This window comes from Clarias gariepinus, chromosome 9 (genome assembly GCF_024256425.1).
Source record: "Clarias gariepinus isolate MV-2021 ecotype Netherlands chromosome 9, CGAR_prim_01v2, whole genome shotgun sequence".
NCBI classification, from domain to species: Eukaryota; Metazoa; Chordata; class Actinopteri; order Siluriformes; family Clariidae; genus Clarias; species Clarias gariepinus.
In genome coordinates, this window is record NC_071108.1 from 30,037,491 (window position 1) to 30,052,733 (window position 15,243).

At 38.3% G+C, this 15,243-nt stretch overlaps 1 protein-coding gene across 1 annotated transcript; it reads right to left on the minus strand.

Annotated features, from left to right (window-relative positions):
* Window positions 1–1,762: 1,762 nt before the first annotated feature.
* got1l1 (glutamic-oxaloacetic transaminase 1 like 1) lies at window positions 1,763–15,234 on the minus strand. Its single transcript, XM_053503273.1, has 8 exons — window positions 15,064–15,234; window positions 13,517–13,698; window positions 9,366–9,489; window positions 8,489–8,706; window positions 7,719–7,869; window positions 5,437–5,602; window positions 4,119–4,261; window positions 1,763–1,944 (listed from the first exon to the last, which is right to left on the minus strand). The coding sequence occupies exons 1-8, from the start codon at window positions 15,182–15,184 to the stop codon at window positions 1,805–1,807; spliced, it is 1,245 nt and encodes a 414-aa protein (XP_053359248.1). The 5' UTR covers window positions 15,185–15,234; the 3' UTR covers window positions 1,763–1,804.
* Between the last annotated feature and the right edge of the window lie 9 nt (window positions 15,235–15,243).

The following is a 15,243-nucleotide window of genomic DNA, read 5'->3' on the forward strand; positions in this document are numbered from 1 at the left end:
CTAAAGGAGTTAAGTCCCTAAATGGACTAAATGTCAAAGTTCTGAAGTTCATCTAGATCTGTGCTGCGATTGTAACAGGTCCATGAATTTCTTCCAGCCTGGAATGGGACCTTGAGTTTATTACACGGTTGCATAAATAGTTTCATTATTTAGACATTGTCTGAAAAACGAATCAAGCATCTGGAAAAACAACATAATGACATTGTACACTTTTTATTCTGAAACAACTGCACTGCAGTGCGACATGAATTGCACTTGATTAGGCTGCAGATTTAATGCTAGTGTTCGTCTAGATATAATCAGATCTGTTAGATGTGTATATGATATCAAGTACTTGAAATAATTTGGATATTTACAACTGAAAATGCATAATCATTCATATGGCAAAGATTTCTTTAAGGAACTGTTGATTTAACACTTACTAAAGGACTCTTCCCAGCAGGACTTTCTGCTGTTTACACATTCTGGTGACGTTAATCTGGCTAATGAGGTTGTTTTTGAAAGTTAGAATTACTTTGATGAAATGACGCCAGACAACGTGATGATGGAATAATGATAACGAATAACACAATGTTGCGAAATCAGCTTCAAAATAATATTGATACCAGACCGATAGGTTGAATCGTCAATCGCTTCAGCAAGAACACTGCGTGCGTACCACTGGACCACTAGGGAACATGTTGTTGATGCATGTACTGCCATGACTCTTACAAAAAAGATACGACAGCAATTTACCGGAATATTACATTTGAAAGCAGCCAAATGGGAAACTTGGGACCTAAGATGTACCTCACGGTAATATTTCTAACAGAAAATAAATTGTTAAGAGAGGGAACATTGGAACACTAAGAGATGCGTGACATGAGATAAAGATGCTGATTAGTCACATGGTAACTGCTACAGTATGTAATTATCATGATGTCCATTAGGGGGAGATAACCATAAACAAACGATTATTTCTTAAGTATTATTTAACAATAACTGTAACAGAACAGTTACTATATTTAAGTTTTTACATTTATTTACCATACTGATTTTTTTATTTTTTTTTATTCACCTTACAAGCTGTTTTAGGGCTAAGATGTTTTGTAAATTATTTTTATCTTTACTAAGATTTAGTCCTAAATTTAGGGGGAAATTCTAAGAAAATGTCATAATTCTAAGAATTTTCTTAGAATTTCGTCACTAGCAGCAACTTTTAGGCTTAAGAAGGAACTTTTAAAAAATGTAAGTCGCTTTGGATGAGGGTCTGCCAAATGCTGTAACTGTGTGACAGATGTTGAGTATAAACACTCAAAATAAAGGTTACAGTTTTGAGATGGTGTTTGGAGCCTTCATTAAATCTCAACCTCATTTCATCAAAGCGATTTTTATTTTTGGAAAAAAAAAAAAAACCCTGTTGTCATAATATCCTTACATCCATATTACAACACTCATCCAGTGTTGGGTGCTTTGTGTCAGTCTACGTTTTTTCCGTCATGGCAGACTCTACAGGATGCTTTCTGGTTTCTCAGCAACAGACTGTAACATGTTGTATTAACGTCATGATGGAGAGAACAAAAAATAAAAATAGAGGGGCTGGTGAAGAACAAATGGTTATAGCTCTCAAAATGTACAGAATCTGATAACTTTATTTAAATTAACCTGTTTTGCAGACATTTCACAACACTTAATGTAACTAGAAACTGAAGTTATATATTCATGCTAAATCTATGGTTTATATATATAGTTTAAGTACGTACTGTAACTACATGATTTCGACATTTAAGACATAGTTTTAAATGCTGTGTGACGTCAGTCAAGGTCAGAGTGGAGTGGTTAAAGTCAGATGAAGAGATTCTGCTACGTAGTCAAGGTTACCGCTGTTGATGGCACTCACGTTGACGCAGCCACCCGGGAGCAGATACACGTGCCTCTGCTTGAGCAAAAACCCCACCTGCTGAACTAATAGACAAAAACGATTGAAAATGGTTAAAAACATGCATCCATTTGTTGACCTGTCGGTTCCACCGTTCTCTTTATAATCACTCTAGAGTAAATGAGTCACTGATGTAAAGCTCCTGTTCAGAATTTTCTGATGGGGGAAAAAAAAAAAAAAAAAAAAACAGAACAAGAGAGTGCACATAAATTCAGCTCAATCATCTTTTTTCACACTCTGCTACAGTACTGATGTCAGACAGACAATTTTCCACCATTTACAACAGACATCATTCCTGCACTTCTATTCTTACTTATTCATTAGCAAAAGATCAAGGCAGTGATTACTAGTGAAATGACATTTTACATTGTGACGAGTTGCAGTTTAAACATCAGATTGTGCACATGTTCAGCCTCTCATTAGACGCAAACGTTTTGAAAAAGGACAGCCAGCTCTTTTTGAACACTCTGAAAAGAGACTTCAGATTTCCCCAATTAAATGCTGAAGCACTTTGAGATGCAGAAATACAGAACCGAAGAAAAAACAAATGACTTGGAGTTTGTCTAAATGTCAAGAAAAACCCACAGTTCCTTGTTACACACGACTGCGTTATTGTTTAACCATCATGGATGAGGCATTGAACACTGTGTTCAAACTGCAGATGAGTCAAAAGTACGGTGGCCCTGAAGTACAAAATTTCAAGACGTTTCCAAAAAAAGAACATTTTCCGAAACTCAACCACATTTTACTAATTTTGTTCTCACATTTTTCTGTAATTTTGAAATGTGTTTCGATAAAAGTTGTTGTGTTTTGTTGATTTTTTTGTGTGTTTTGATAAACATATTTGTGTTTTGTGAAAAGTTTTTATGTTGTGGAAAATGTTGTGATTTGTGGAATCTTTTTGTTTTTTGAGAAATGCGCTAGTACTGTATGTTACAGTGTAATATTTTTGTGTTTCGGGAAACATGGTTGTGTTTTGTGAAATTTTTTTGTTTCTTGTGAAAAGTCAATATATTTTAGGAAATGTCATAAATTTTTGGAATGTTGGGTTTTGTGAATGCAAGGATTGGAAACGGTGTTTGGGACCTTATCAAGCATTTCCCACTCACATTTCTGGGAAAGAAAACAAAGGGAAAAATATAGGGTACTGTGTAAAAGTTTTGAGTCACTTCTCGTTTCTTCACATTAATTGATATAGATGAAATTAATGATAGATTAAGACTTTTGCACAGTAATGTATATAATTATATATATTTAATTTATAATGACATCCTCAATATTTAGTGAACCTAAATATAAGTTATATTTAGTCATCCATCCATCTAGGAACCTCTGTAGTCCAATAGGGACTGTGGAGGCCAATGGTGACCATTGTATTTATTCCCATTTTCACAACCGTGGTAGGACCTCTGGTTAACATTCACACACTACGGGCAATTTGGGAACACCAATTAGCCTAATATGCATGTCTTGGGACTGTGGGTGGAAACTAAAGTACCCAGAGGGAACCCACAATGCATAGGAAAACCATGCAAACTCCATGCACTCCAGACACCGAGGAGGGAATCGAACCTGACACCACTGTGCCGGCAATATTTAGTGAAATAAAAGATAAAACACAACTAAAAGCTGAAAAAGGCTAGGCTACCAATAGTGGTATTGTAGCTCATAAAACTGGTACCCAGGGAACACCAGAGCTGGGCGGAGCTGAGCATTGAGACAGGGGAGGGTTTCTTGGTATGTGAGGTCACACTAGGTGGAAAATCTGATTTGCTTGTTTAAGCCCGGATATACAAAAATTTACAAGGGGCACACAGCAGGTGTTTATATTCTCTTTTTTTTCTCATTTTTTCTGTTCATGTGTACATGTGTTCATGCAGAATAGATAAACTTTTGTTTAGCAGTTTGTTGTAAAAATCATCTTTTGGCACCAACAATAAAAAGCTTTACACCTTTACATAACCCTACTGTACCTTAGTGTGTGTGTGTGTGTGTGTGTGTGTGTGTGTGTGTGTGTGTGTGTGTGTGTGTGTGTGTGTGTGTGTGTGTGCAAAAACATTCTAAACTTCCTTTCAGGTACAAATTCGATCTCTGTCTTGATCTTCCAAGAATGAATGTGTGACAGTTGTCAGATAGCTGCTATTACTGGTAGAATTTACTTCCTTTATTTAAATGATTTGTTAATGCACACATTGCTCACCAGAGAGCCCAATACAACAGTAGAGTCCTCTCGACTTAATCAAGTGCTCCCATGTGCCTGGGCTTCCTAACAGCCGCAACTTCTCCCGGAGACGTTCCTTCATCAGCATGCATCTCTCCACTGTGCCTTTTAGTCCTTCCTGCCTGATGGAAATGGCATAGAAAGCAGTCACTTGACAATGCATGAAGCATTTCCCTAAGAGAACTGATAAGGGCTTTATTCAAGGATGGACTTATTAAGCGTATTCAACATTTGGCCATATTTACATGGGGGAATGTCCTCGTATTCGTACTGTATACAGCTGCTTAAATTATATTTCTGAATGAGTCAGTCAATTGATTATGATCACCTGTATACAGTTCATGCCTTCAAGGTTGCCAGACGAAACTAAAAGGTACAAATTTATTAATAGCTATAAACAATAATAAACAAATTTAATATTGCCCCGTCTAATACAAAACATTCAGTAGCCTGCTTCAAGCGAAGAAAACAACTAAGGATATTTGGAATTGAGTAAAAAACTATTTATCACATATCTATAACCTGGAAGAAAATTGCAGAAACTTCTTGGAATAAATATGGTGTATGGAGATCAAGTGGCTTTGCAAAAAAACATCAACAGTAGAAATCAGAGCTATTTTTAATAGTGAACGTAAAAGCATCTTCACACACCTTATGTGGCAATAAAATAAGATCAGATAACAACCTGAATGTACTGAATGACCAGGGTATCACATCAGCAGAGTTTTTCTTCTCTGATGCCACAAACACACACATTCAAATAGTGAAAGAGTGGTTCTGGGAGCATGAGGAACCATATTCACCCATGAGCTATCCACCATATTATGTGATGTAATCCACAATAAAGGAAGTCAAACTAAATCCTAGTCTGTGTAATTTATTATTATCATTATTTATTTATTTATTTTTTGGATTATGGATTGGGGTTAGATATAATGACTTTTCTGGGTTCAATTTCCTGATTCCTCCTAAAACAATCCACTGGCAGATGTCATTTTAAAGTGGATGGGGATTTTTTAAGAAACATGTTTATACAGTTAAGTGTAAAAATTTAAACTTCTGTTTTAAACTGTGCTGTTTTTTTTTTTCGTTTTAACAGATGGTCCTTCCTGTTTATGTTTCTAAATATGATACAGGTGTTATTTGGGTTTTTAACTTTTTTTGCTATTTGTATTTTTTTCTTTTGCTGCTATTTGTATTTTTTCTTTAAAGCTATCCAAAGCACAAAAGTCAAGCTATAAATAAAGTTTTCGAAAAATCAATCAGAAGTGTTTTCCTGTAAAAAGACTGGACTTACCATTCCACCATATGGGCAGGATTGCTGAGCACAGTTGTCACCACTCTGGCCCCTTCCACTGGTGGGCGGGACCAGAGTGTTTGGACGATCTTCTCTGCCTGGGATTGGACAGCCACCAGTGTGGTGTTCTCCTTCAGAACACACAGAAGCTGAGCCACTCTCTCTCCTAGAATTGTGAGATTGGGTACAACATGAGACAAGTGCAAAGTAAAGGGTTACTGAGAAACTCCTGAGACACCAGTGACCCGACCCTGTTCTGCTCTCTGAACCTGCCTGATCCAACGTGACACCCTAGCTCTGGTTGGAGTGAGTTAGAACTACAGTACTTGAAAGGTCCATATGGGCAGCCTATATAACCTTGGCTTAGGTCTACAGTTGCCATAAACAAACCTCTAGTTGATAATTTCAACAAAAGAGACTTCATTTTATTACTTTAAAGGGGAGCTATTATGCAAATTCACAAAAATTCACATATTAATCATTTTTGGACATTCAGATCTCCAGTGTGTATGTGCATACACCTTTCGTCCTTTTTCCATGTTTGTATTGGCCAGGATTAAAAAATTCCATTCCATTTCCCCCTCTTATGACCTCATATAAGAAGATCCCCTCACCTGGCTTGTTGCAGCTCAGCTGTTGAAAACATGGAGTGCGAGATATAAGAAAAATGCATTATCTAAGTGGTATCTCAGCTGGACTATTATGGATTGGCACCCCATCCAGGGTGTTCCCCACCTCGTGCAGTAAGCCTCCTCTGATAGGCTCCAGGCCCCCCGCGACCATATATATGGAATAAAGCGTTATAGATAATGACAACGATGGTATTTTAGCTGGAACATCAACTATCACACAAACTTTAGAGGAATTCAGAGACCTGTGAAAACTCTGAGACCTCGCTAAAGAAATATGCAGGTATGGGACCTTTAATGAAGTTCCTAGTTACAAAGTTACACTTTTACCAATATAGCAGATATGAACAGGAATTATTTATAATTGCACTATCCGCAGTCACACAAATAAGTATCGTTTACACTTTGGTCCCCTCCAGGTTTCTTCCTCATGCTGTCTTGCTGATTTTTAAAAAAAAAAATATTTCCACTATTTCCACTGGCTTGCACTGAATATTTAAGTTAAAAATGATATCCAGGATTTATATATTTCTGTCTAGCTGCTTTGTGACAATACAAAATGAAATGTGATTTGATTTAATTAGAATTTTACTAAAAGTGTTTACTGCAAAATTGCATAAAAATGCAACATATTTACCAAACACATGCAGGAACATTATGCTTTACACAGTGTTATATGGTATTTGCCTGCCTGGGTTGTGAACAAAGTGAGATTTTAAATATGTACACAGAAGGATTGTGTTTTGTCTTCACATGCTTAAGGAGATATTCTGGGCATCACATTCAGTTTGGGTAAAAACCTCACAGTCACGAGGTTGCCAGATCTTTTTGTAAGATCGGGTTTTTCAATAGCATTTAGACCACTTTCTACAGCTCGAAACTTGATTTTAAATCCAGAAAGGACAAATAGGGAACATAAAACAGCACTTCAGAACACTGAATACAGCCCTTGTTCTTGTTATTAGGTTATTCTCACTACAAGTCATTGTCTCCATATGTCTAAAGAGTATGGTTGGTCAGGCAGGCTCTTGTTGCCTTGGGGTTCAAAGTCATTAGTGCTTTGCTGTGTTTAGTAGCGGTATAACGGTCCGGAGTTGATCCGATCATTTATGTGAACCACAGATTAAATACAAAGTTTTACCATCATAGAGAAAAATTAAATGTTATTGCTATTTCATGGAGTTAGATTTGGGCCCATTCCTGAGCGAAAATCTGTCTCAGGCATGTTGCTGACCGGGTTGCCAGATCATACAGCCAAAACCCCACTTATTGCCCCCCCCCTCCATTCTTTTCAATGAAAACGTGGCCTTCAGCAAAACAAGATCAAATGAAATACATAAATAAATACTCATAATGTATTTTTTTCTTTTAAATATCATACATATTAAGAGTAATCTTTTACACCACTTTATTCTGTATACAGGGTCGCAAGGGGCCTGGAGCTTATCTGAGGAGACTTGTGGCACGAGGCAGGGTATATAGTACTGGACATGTACATGTCTTTGGACTGTGGCAGGAAACTGGAGAACCTGGAGGAAACCCACCAAGGATGAGAAGAACATTTAAACTCTATGTACACAGACCCTGATGCAGGAATCGAACCCAGAACCTGGAGGTGCAAAGACATGCTATTATATTTCTGTATGCTCTCACCATAAAGGCTGAAGTTGTGCGAGAATGACTGAGCACACATTAGTTCCATTCCCATAGATACACAGTATCTCAGTGGCCAGGAGTCCTGATTAAGGTCCCTGCTGCACAAACCCTGAGCCGGCAGCAAAAAGAATGGAAGAAGCCGGCGTTTCTGAGAGGGGAGAAAAGAGAGGTATTGAATAAAGACATACCTGATACAACACTCATGATTAAACTATAATAAGTCAAAGACTAGCTTCCTGCAACAGTGTATTCACAGTTCCCTATAGAGTAGGTTTCTCAGTTAGACTTTGCTGATTATATGAATTAATCTTACTCGCTAAAAGTTGCAATTACTGTGTTGAAAATGTTGAATTTGAGTTTTTATTTTTATGTTTTAGTTTATGTACGTAATCTGATCATATACATAACATCAACAGTTAACCTACACAACACTGATTACCAACGATACAACAGCAAACTGGTAACAGGGTCATGGGCACGCAATGCTCACCCATGTCCACAGGGGCCAACCCAGGTCACCAACCCAGCCTTAAAACTTCTCAGAATCCAATCCAATCAAGAACCCATCAAGAATGCACTGGGCAAACAAGTCTAATTCATGGAGACCCCACCCTGCAACCCACAGCACCCAAAGGATCTGCTGCCCATGTCCTGGTGTAAGACACTGCAGCACGCCAGAGGCTCTTGATTTTTACAGACCAAGTAGAACATATTATATATTGTGGTTAAGCTACATGTAACTAAAAAGAAACTAAACAATATTATACCAGCAGGATTTCAGTCACACGTTTCCATTCGTCCTGTGAGAGATCGGCTCCGGTGGGACGGTGTCCTGAGGCGGACAGGACCACCACGCTTCGTTCCGGAGCGTCCTGTAGGTCCTCTACCATTTCCTCCACACACACTTCGTTCTTCTTGCCGTCCCAGTAGCGGTATCGCCTCACCGCCACGATGCCTCCTGCCTCGAAGATACCAGGTAATGTCTCTGTAAACAAATCCCACCAGAAATGTACAGTAGCTCAACAATAAGGGGGCGCTTCTGACAGCTTTTTAGTTTAGTATCTCATGCATTTTTCAAAGCTGTTTAATATGATGAGTGTTGAGATTTAAAATGGTCTAAATTGCTGGTCTAAAAATTGTTTTGCATTATTTCTATCATGCCCTATAAATTACATTATTTGAATATAGTGTTATATATATATATGTGACGTCTTTTTTTTATACCAATGGACTACACAAGTTCCATCCATCTAGGTACCTCTGTAGTCCAACTACGGGCAGTGGAGGCCAATGGTGACCATTGTGTTTATTCCCATTTTTACAACCGTGGTAGGACCTCTGGTCAACATTCACATTCACACATTACGGGCAATTTGGGAGCGCCAATTAGCATAATTTGCATGTCTTTGAAGTGTGAGTACCTCAAGGAAAGCCACTAAGCATGGCGATAACATTCAAACTCCTCAATCAGACTCCAAGGGGGGAATTGAACCCTGACCCTGAAGGGTTCAAGGTGACGGTGCTAACCACTACACCACCGTGCTGCTTTCACTGTTTTCTTTTTAGTTTTCCAGTTAATGACTCACTCATGTCCTAAGACTAAAGAATAAATAACCTTCATATCAATGCTACCATCATACACACCGTCACATACAGAAGACAGGAGAACATGGCCAGTCCAGGATGTGCTGTCACAGTAGCAGCGCTTTAGTAACTCTGCTCCCAGACGCACTGCTCCAGAGCTCCCCACCGCCTGCACGCCTAAAACCTGCAGAGAGCCAAGCATTATTAAAGAGCCATTTGTTCAATCATAAGGACTCCACGCTGTTACCTAAGGACACAACAGTCCTCTTTTCTGACGTGATTTCCTAAATAATGGTCCCCTGATGTGTTTCTACTGAGAAATGCAATGTAGCAGTAATGCAGTGAAGGCTGTGGCGTGGTTTCCTTATAAATGCACAAAAAAAAAAAAAACAAAGCAAGCAATTCTGGATTTCTATTACACCTCATGTTTCCCCCCTTCAGTGAAATTACTTTCCTATCTAGCAATCAAGTATGTTGTTTACATCTGTACTCCTGCTGTTTTTCCTCTGCTTTAGGACTATATTATGGAGCACAATGTTGAAAGGGCAGCAGTTAGAGTGTGTGTGTGTCATCTGATAGCCTTAAGCACTTGTCGCCCTTCAAATAGCATCAGCGCAGAAATCTTTTTTTTTTGGTTTAATATTGCATGAAAAAGGACTCGCAGTTCGAATGGAGCACTCGGTGATTATCAGGAGTGTGTTTCTGGGCTAGGGCAAAAAACCTGCACTGATTTGCCTTAAGATATGTTCTCGTTTTGTAATGTTCCACTCATAAACCGGTCATATTTACAGAATTCCTTGAGTTTGGCATTTAGAAGTGATGCACCATTCGTCACTCATTTGGCGACAAAAGTCATGCGCAGGATTCAGTATATTCATTTATTCAATTATTCATTCATTTATTTATTTATTTATTTAGACTGATAGATAGATGGATGGATAATTAGTTATAGAGACAGGAACAGAAAGACAGGTTTGTAGATGTGATTGCACATTGTAGATGCAGGGTAATGACAAAGAAGCATACAGTATAATAAAGCATATTTACATTTAGGTATTTGCTTATGAATCACAAGTTTAAAAAAGGGAATTAATAAATAACATGAAGTACAATTGATTACTTGATGTATAATTGTATGTGTGGCAAACTGACAACAAAAGTGCAAATCGAAGTAATTGTGCAAAGCACAGCGACACTGAAAGTAATTGGACAAAGAATGTGATGTAATCTGTGTGTAATAAGAAAATGTATAATACTGAGAGTAACTGAGCAGACCATAGGACCGTGATGTCTATAGCAGCAGAGCCTTAAATCCAGGGGCCTGATGTATAAACGTTGCGTACGCCCAAAATGGGCATAGAAATATGCGTACGCATTTTTCCACGCACATATCGGGATTTATAAAAAATAAACTTGGCGTAAATAAGTGCGCACCGTAAGGATGCTCTTGACCGTGCGTACGCACTCTTTTAAAAGAGTATGTGTTTTGGCGACACCAACTGGCCCAAATAGCAATAACTATTTAAAATAGTCATCACCCAATTAATCAAATTGCATCAACCTGAATTATCATTATCAGCATTCTTAACCAAGTGCAAATACTTTGAATTTACTTTTTTCTAATGAATGGGCTATAAAAAGGTATGTGCGTATATAACATATCACCATAATTGATGCTCTAGCGCTGTTAGAAGACCTTGCTAATGCGCTCTACGGAGGGAGCGTGTTTTCAGAGACCGTGAAGATTTCCTTGCTCATGATGATGATTGGCTCATGAGCCGATTTCGATTTCCAAGAGCCATCCTCTTGGAATTGTGTTCTGAATTACGGCCAGTATTGGAAAGACCCTCGCGGAGAAACCGCGCTGTGTGTTCAAGTACAAGTGGTGTTGTCTTTTTAAGTTATTTTTTATTTGCATATGAATAAACAGGAAAATCGACTGTTTTAATAAACGTATCTTAAGGACAGCTGCATCTATTGCTAGATTTGTCACTTGGATATTTTAGGACTTTCCACTTCCGCGGAATTTGAATTGGTTGATTTAAATTATCCACAATAAAAAAGCAGAATTTTAAACAGACAAAAACTTATATAATGTGTAGATAGATCAATTACTTAGCATCGTCACTGCGAATCACATCCGTATCACTTTGGAATTCTGGAAGAACTCCACTTAATCCTGTTTCCCCTATAATCGCGCCCACCCTTACATCAAAGGCTGAGAGGTCAGTGATTCCTTGACCACCACCAGTTGTTACGACACTGCGCCTGTGTGCACATATTCTTTTTTTTAACGACTACTTTTAAGTCTGACCATTTTTTTGGTCTCTTGGACTGTACGAGGCACCGATGTAACAGCATTGACTGCTTCTGTTATACTTGCTCCCATTCTACCATCTTTCTTTTATTTGAAATGCCCGCAGAGCGCCCACCAAATAAAACTTTTTTTCGGCCCTCCACCTCAGACAGCAGTACCTCCATCTCGCAGTCGGTGAACTTTCTTTTTTTTTGCTTTTCGTTTCTGTTTTTCCATTTTTAGCCAAACAGATCAATGACAATTATCGGTCGTATTAATATGCAGGGAGATCATACATATTCAAAATAGGCGGTCTTAACCTCCAAATATGGTTATTTCAGGAGGAGATTGGGGTAAGCTATAAGCACGTGCACCTACGCACAATATTCAGATAATTGTGATTTATTAAGCGAACCTTGCGCAGGTTCTGGCGTACGTACGGTTTTATAAATCTGAAAACTTTTGTGCGTACGCAAATTCTGCCTTATGTGCGTACGCACATTTTAAGGATGAAATCTACGCAAAGTTTTATACATGAGGCCCCAGGAGGCTGCCCAGGCAAGCTCAAGGGCACAAGGCACAAGGTGCCGATCCATCACATGACACAGATGCACATGTACTTAAACACGAGATCATACACTACAGGCAGATTGAGAACAGCAGTCAGTCTGGGCGTGTCTCCGGTCTGTTGGGGGAGTACCCAGAAGAGAATACACTACCTTCACACTTCACACAGATTCAAGCATGGTTCATGGTTCGGTACAGGATGTTCAAACGGCTTCTTATGATTTTTTTTTTTTTTTTCATCAAACTAGGTTTTGACTTAACCCATTTGAATGTGTCTGAATAAATCCGTCCAAAAAATCAAAACAGATGAAAATAAAAAAAAAGGAGAAAAAAAAAAGGGTATTCTTTACAGATGATTTAATTGAAGGCTGCTTACATAACCCTAGCTGCTCGGCAGGGATAAAAACGCAGGTTAAAAATAAAATCAGTGTTAAGCTTTTGAATTGCTTGATGGTCTTTCTACTTGACAGTTACTACCTTGTGAATGGATTTCAAATTACAGGGCAAATTAAACTATACATGTAAGAAGATTTCACCGTAGTGAAAGCTACGCTTCTGTGTAATGGGAGGAAAGTCATAAATGGCAAACGCTCACTATAGAAAATCGGTAGAAATTCAATGGAGGGCAAATTATCTCTCAGTAGCTGTCTCGCTCATTTCCTGGAATTTTGTATAATCCAAGCATGCTCTTCTGTTACCATCCACAGTGATAAATGAAGGTGACACACGAGGGCATATTTAAAATAAACACCAGCCTTTGCTGCTTTACAGGTGAACCCAACATCCAGACGAAGGCGTCTCCCGTTCTTCTTCCTCGTCTAAACAAACTACAGCGTGTAGATATCGCGTCACTGGCGTTATCAGTGTATTCAGCCGGCAAGTCGTCGCTGATGAATAAAAAGCTAGTGAATTTAACGAGCGATTTCAACAAAGAGAGTCATATCGTATCTAGACACACCGTAGCTCTAGGATGTCAGTCTGATGTTGCTGTCTTAGTTCGTAAGCTGAGTTCTGGGGTTTTGCATAACGTGGCATGCTGATGATTTAGTGCCACTAATAACATTCAGGTTCTGTCTGAAAAGTTCTAAAAAGAAATAAAATCTCAGCTTTTTAACAATGATGACATTTCATTTAAGACTTCTAAATTCTGACAATAAAACGACATAATGCAATTAAAATATCCTTATTACTCATTCAAGCACATTGAAGAATGTTACGGTTTATTCGAGGATGTTTTGTTGACACATTACTGCACAATCTGTTACAGATTGTATTGCGAAAAATATGCATGGAATACAGTAAATAAACCCAAAGGAGCATTTAGTACAAGTGGAAACTGACAACTCACCCTATTTTCCAAAATGGCACGGCTGTCCCGGCCTAAGGCCAGCTGTGTTGCCCTGCTGTTGAACTCTGCGATGCCAAAGGGAGGTTGGTACTCAGGGATAAGGGTGGGGTCAGTGGCAATTTGCTGTTTAATTTTGCGGATGAGAGGAACCACTACGGGCTGGCCGTCCTCACCCAGACATTCTGAAGAGGAAGATGAGCACAAAGGTTGGTAATTAGTTTGTGTGCGTTAGAGGTCCACCGGTGTTTCCTGGCACAGACTGATCAATTCCCTGTCTGATTTACTAATCAAATATATTGATACATGGAACATATATGCAAATGATTTAATGCGTGTTTGGTCATGGTATTCATATTAATAATCCAGACAATATCTGGATTAGGATTATCCACATTAGTAATGTTACTGTATGGCAACAAATGAAAGAAGAAGCTGAAATGCATGTGCATTAAACCAATCAGAAAGATGAACCAAACACACCATTTTATTTGTATTATTTGAATAAAGGGTTGCCATAGCCTGTGTAACCCTTAGCCACACAAGAACTTTAAAATGAAACTGTGTGTTAGCTAAAAATGTAATAATTTAGAAATAAATGCTCTATTAGAGGATTTTTATTATTTTAAATGCATATTGTGTAGGCCGAACTTACATGTCAGCCACCTGGGCCTTACCAGTCACCATCTTTAGTGAAATGCATAACAGCTCTTATTTACAACAAAACAACATATAAACATTATTGGCCGAATAAAATGGGCTACTTTGCATATTATGGACAGTTTATCAATGAGCCTCCAGTCTGCTAGTGGATGCATTTAGCTATTTGTGTAAATAGATTTAACCATGTATATCTCAAATGCATTTACACCTGGATTTTGATGTGAATTAAATCTAAAGGAAGATGCATGGAACTTAATGGTACACTTCAGTTGCATTTACACCCAGTGATGTGAATTAAATGCAAATTAATTTGTTTGAGATGCTCAGGTACAACTTCAGTGCATTTCCATCCAGATTTTGATCTAGATTAAATTTTAATTTAATTCTAGATTATAATTTAATACAGTATGCTTCAATGGCCTGGCAATTTTGCCAATTTTTTTTTTTTATTAAAGTTAAATTAATATTAATTAAATGACCAATTACTGTACATCTCAATTACATTTAGATACAGATTTTATTGTGAATTAAATCCGAATTAAGATATCTTGGTATGCTGAAGCCACATTCTTTGTGGCCCTTCACTGGGGATAAGTGAACTGATTAAAACACCTGAAATCAATAACTAACAGATTTGGCCTAATACTTTGGTCTATATACTGTATCTCGGCTGCATTTTCATAGTTTTTTTTCTATGAGATTTTAATGAGATTTAATTCGTTTTAAGAATCTGGTGTACATTTAAACCTGCATGTTATAATCCTGATATTTAAGACCCAGTTTTTTTCCCCCCATATATTTGACATTTGGTTGCTGTGAAACAGCTCCACAGGTACAGTAAATTATGGTTCACGCGCGCCACCAATTCCTGCAGTTGCGTCACTCACCCCTGCGCACGAGGCAGACCTTGTCGGGATGCGAGTCGCGCTGGAAATCTGCCAGAAGTTTCTCCTCGGGGTTGTGCGCAGGCGCAGTGCTTTCCCGGAACGCAGACAGAGCGGATTCCATTATTGTGTGGAAAAGGATGTTTTACTGACGATGTTTCGCTTTAATCCAGTTTGGACGAG